The sequence below is a fragment of the Watersipora subatra genome, chromosome 4 (assembly GCF_963576615.1).
Source record: "Watersipora subatra chromosome 4, tzWatSuba1.1, whole genome shotgun sequence".
NCBI lineage: Eukaryota > Metazoa > Bryozoa > Gymnolaemata > Cheilostomatida > Watersiporidae > Watersipora > Watersipora subatra.
The window spans coordinates 42,455,892-42,460,824 of NC_088711.1; the positions used below are offsets into that span (position 1 = coordinate 42,455,892).

The 4,933-nt window shown below is 40.9% G+C and overlaps 1 protein-coding gene across 1 annotated transcript; it reads right to left on the reverse strand.

Moving 5' to 3' along the window:
- Positions 1–1,913: 1,913 nt before the first annotated feature.
- On the reverse strand, positions 1,914–4,274 carry LOC137394262 (uncharacterized). The gene is made up of 2 exons (XM_068080984.1): positions 4,136–4,274; positions 1,914–3,133 (listed from the first exon to the last, which is right to left on the reverse strand). The coding sequence occupies exons 1-2, from the start codon at positions 4,272–4,274 to the stop codon at positions 1,914–1,916; spliced, it is 1,359 nt and encodes a 452-aa protein (XP_067937085.1).
- Between the last annotated feature and the right edge of the window lie 659 nt (positions 4,275–4,933).

Below are 4,933 nucleotides of genomic sequence, written 5' to 3' on the forward strand. Positions count from 1 at the left end.
AGACTTATTCTTTCTCTGCCGCATGTACAGCACTTTATTCTGAACAAGATTTACCTTTGAACTCAATATGCTGTGACCATCTGTGCATGGGATTTGGTACAGTTGTGGCTGGATGCACTTCTTAACACCACCAATGGTCCTAATGTGATTTGAACCTGTGACCTGCTGATTATAAGCCAGTGTACTAATCACTAAACCCCGGCTGCTCCATCGCCATATATAGTCTTGCAACCACTGCACTAAATAAAGAATATAGGCAATAATTACCCTGCTTCATAAAATACTGCTTTGTACACGCGACCTTCACCTTAGTTGATTGACACTCTATTTCCTGAGCTCATTGCCTGCCTCGGGCTTGCTTCAGTACAATCCAGGGGCAAATTTACAGTGGTGCATGTGGTGCAAATGCACCACCCTAAATATGACAAAAAAATTAAAAAAAAAGATTTAAAATCCATCAAGAATTGAGTGAATTACATTTCATTTCACTGAGAACTTTATTTGGGAGGAAACAAACAAAAATGGCCTAGTAGGGCTCATTATAACGATCAGGTTTTAATAACCTCGACCTGAATTTGTTTAGCTTATAAAAGAATGAGGGAAAGAATATGAAAGAATGAAAGAATATGAAAGAATATGTCCCAATAGACATTCATAATTGAGCCACAACTTTTTTCAAAGAAGTTCTGCAAGCAATTTTAAAAGCAAATTGTCTCAGAAAAAAGGCAAAACACAAACTTTGGATCATTTCTTTCAACAACAAAACAACAATTCCAAAATGTATGCCCATCTATGTCTGTTTTAAAAAGAGCATGGTTGTGTAGCTAATAGCTAATTTTATTGCACAATTGTTTGATAACTTTCTGTTTACATGTGATCTTGATATACATAGTATAATAAACTTTATAAAACATCAATTTGATTAATCATATGTAATGTCAATTTTTACCTCTAAACTTGCTGTTTGTTGCAAACAAATGATTACACTGTTTTGGACTCTGTAGAGTTTTATAGAAACTCCAAACTCATATTTGTACTCGGATTGTTAATGAGAGATTTGAATCACTGATGTTGATTATATTTATTGTTAATCATATAGGGCTGAAGCCTTCACACCGTGAAACCTGTGAAATTACAGACAATTATTAAGTGAAATTAGCATTGGTTATAAATTCATAATTGACAATACATGTGATATCTTCAAGAAATTTATACTTCAAGTAAATTATCCAAGTGCAATCAGTCAGTTAAAAAGAACAAAACACATATATAGTTCAAAACTGTTATTTAAGATAGACTTACTGACCTGTGCCTCTTTGAACAATCCAAGCTATAATACAGAATAAGTAGGTTTACAACTTTACTAAAAGAAGGTTACATTATGTAGTTGACTGTGTGAAAATTGGTGAGAGACTGAACAGGTCAGGTAAAAACATCATCTAAGGTCATCAGGTTAGATTGTCATTGGTCTAGCGACATATTTCAGTTACTCAAAAACCAATAAAGATAGTTCAAGTTACTTCTGCTGGTGGTTACCTATACCGGCCACAAGAGCTGAGCACAAATATTTCATTATTGCTTCACTGATTATAAAAACATAAACTGCTGACAAGCATCCTAGTAGGTAGCTCAGAGGGCAAATCTTTATTTCACTACACTCCCACCTAAATTTTTAAGTTTAAAATTTACCGTCGTTTTTATTTATTTCACAGGCATTTGAGATTACAAGTTATTTGGGTTAATGCGGTTACGACTTACGATACTTCATTAAGCTATGTTTTGTGGTTTGTATATCTGGGGTTTATTTACCATACAATGATACATACAGTAATATAATAACTCTTGCTATAATATTTGAATATTAAGTGATCTACTAAAGTGTGCACTACATACTAAATAAGCACTGTATATATCTAGAGGTCTAACAGCAAAATGGTCCTGTGGACTGGTCTCTTCAGCGTAGTGGGGGGTTCCATAGGTTTACCTTTGCTGTCCAGGTGTCTATTTCCCAAGGTTATGTCCACCTGTCGGACTAAACCATCTTTACCTGGGAACACACTCGAGACAGTCCCTACCTTCCAGTCACATCTAGCTGCGTTGTCGTCGATCACCATAACTATATCTCCAACCTTTACGTTCCTCTGCACATCAATCCATTTCTGTCTGGTTATCATAGTAGCAACGTACTCTGTCCTCCAGGCTCTCCAAAACTCATCTGCTATCGCCTGTGAAACTTTCCAGCGCTTGTTGCAGTACAGATCATCTGCTGGGAAGTGTCCAGGAGGCGGAGCTAGTAGTGGGGTCTTCATTGTCAGGAGCCTGTTTGGAGTGGCAATTGGTTCTTCAGGGTTTGATAGGTTGGTTCCAGTTAGCGGTCTATTATTGACTATGTTAGCAATCTCGTGGAAAACAGTTCGTAGCGTTTTGGTATCTACTCTATGTTTGAAGTCCATACCATTCAAGACTGCTCTAATGGATCGGATCATCCGTTCTGTGGCTCCCCCTTGATGACTTGCCTTTGGCGGATTAAACATCATATCTATCTTGTTCTTGAGTAGGTAGTTCTTGAGAGTGGGCTCTGCCAAATCTAGTTGACGAGCCATCTCATTGGCCGTACCCACAAAGTTTGTTCCGTTGTCACATATTATAGTCTGGACTGGCCCTCTTATGGCTAGAAAGCAGCGAAGGGCAAGGAGTAAGCAGTCTGTAGTCATCTCTTCCAGTACCTCTATATGAATGGCTCTGGAGTAGAGACAACTCAATACTAAGCCCCATCTTTTAGCTTCTGTTCGTCTATCTTTTACGTGAAATGGGCCGAATACGTCCATGCCTATTATATGTGTAAATGGTGCCGTCCTTTCCAGTCTTTCCTTGGGAAGCTCGCCCATCTGTTGCCCACTTGGCTTGGCCCTCAACTTTTTGCAGTGGATGCAGCCCTTCAGACAGGCTTTGACTGTTCCAGCGCCATTCACAATCCAGTAGCCAGCTTCCCTCACAGCACAGAGGGTCGAGCGATAGCCTAGATGATGTATCTTCACGTGTTGAGCTCTAACAATAAGCTTAGCAATGTGTGAGTGCTTGGGTATGATTATTGGATGTCTTTGTTCATAAGGCCAGCTTGATGCCTTTTCAGCTCTCCCACCAAGGCGGACTAGTCCGCTGTTATCTACAGTTGGGTTAAGACTGGCCAATCTAGTTTCACGTTCTTTAGCTGGGTAGGCCGCTTCCTGTGTTGTTCTTATAATGAACTCTTCTGCCTGTGTGAGGTGCTTTACAGATAGTGTTGATGTTCTCCAAGTTCTTCCTGTCTTACGTTTCTGCGTTGTACATGCTTTTAGTATAGCAACGCTCCTAACGAGCTTCTGCCAACAGCTAAACCTTTCAAATCGAGTGGAAAGGCTTCGTGACATTGATGTCGCGTTAGTTGTCACTCTTTTAGCTTCTGGGTCCTCCGGGTCAAGATCAGTACTTGCTTTGTTCAGCCTCAAGTAGGTCGATAGTTCTGCTGTTTTCAGGAACTTTGGTCCTTGTAGCCACATCTCATTTTTGTCTATGATCTCCATGGCAGAACATCCTCGTGAGACAATATCTGCTGGATTATCTTCTGATGCTACGTGCCTCCATTGTTCGGAAGTTGTAACCTGCTTTATCTCTGAGACTCTGTTGGCTACATACACGTGGAAGCGTTTGGCTTCATTCTGAATATATCCCAGGACAATACTGGAGTCTGTCCAGAAATACTCACTGTTGATTTCCATCTTGAGCTCTTTACGTAGGAGTCTGGCTAACCTTGTAGCGGTTACCGCTCCCTGTAACTCTAGCCTAGGTATCGTAGTAATTTTGTTGATAGGTGCTACTCTAGCTTTTGCTAGCATAAGCTTGCTCTCTGCTTGTCCGTCATCCTTTATGTATCGGATATATGAGCAAGCCCCGTATCCCTGCTGGCTCGCATCACTGAAGTGGTGAAGTTCTACCGATCTCCAGCTCTCATTTGGTTTGACACATCTAGGTACTTGGATCTGGTAAATATCTTTCAGGACTTCTAGCCATGCTGTCCACTCTGAGCTTTTCTCGGGAGACAGAAGTTGGTCCCATGAGGTTTCTTTAAATGTGACCTTCTGCAGAATCTGTTTACCCTTTAGTATCACAGGTGATACCAGACCGAGTGGGTCGTACACCTGTGCTAAGGTTGAGAGAAGACCTCTTCTGGTGTGGGGTTTGCTTGTGTCTGGGGTGCTGAATGTGAAGACATCATTCTCTACACACCATTCCATACCTAAGGTACGTTCATGGGGTAACAGATCCTTGAAAAGATCTAAGCTTTTGATCGACTCTGATCGTTCTGATTTGGGAACTGAATCCAGAACCTCCTTATCATTAGATAGGAATTTATGTAGTCGTATGTTTCCCTTCTTACAGATGTCTGTAGCATCTTGTATCAGGTTCTTGGCGTCTTCTTTTGATGCAACGCTTGTCACTCCGTCGTCAACGTAGAAGTCATTCCTTAGGAATTCTGCAGCTTTGTCCGATATGCTTTCGTAGTCATCGGCTAATTTTCTAAGGCCGTGAGTAGCTACTGCTGGAGAGCTTGTAGCACCGAAAAGGTGCACAGTCATTCTGTAGTCTTTTACACTTTCTAGTTTCTCATCAACCCACAAGAAACGTAGGTAGTCCCTGTGCTCTTGTTTGACAAAGAAGTTATAGAACATCTTTTGAATATCACTGGTTACTGCGATGGGCTCTTTTCTGAAACGTAGAAGGATTCCAATCAAGGAATTCATATGATCTGGTCCAGTGAGTAGTATGTCGTTGAGTGATATGCCATTGAAACGGGCACTGGCATCTATTACCACTCTCAGCTTTCTCTTCTGTTTGTGGCGAACTCCGAAGTGAGGTAGGTACCACACTTTTCCAGGTTCCCCTGTCTCTGGAG

Bases quoted from the DNA above. Each gene is read 5' to 3' on its own strand.
- LOC137394262 (XM_068080984.1), bottom strand. From the start codon at position 4,274: ATGGAATGGTGTGTAGAGAATGATGTCTTCACATTCAGCACCCCAGAC. The intron at 3,134-4,135 runs GTAAACAGATTC...TTGGTGGGAGAG, and splicing joins ATCACCTGTGATACTAAAGG to CTGAAAAGGCATCAAGCTGG.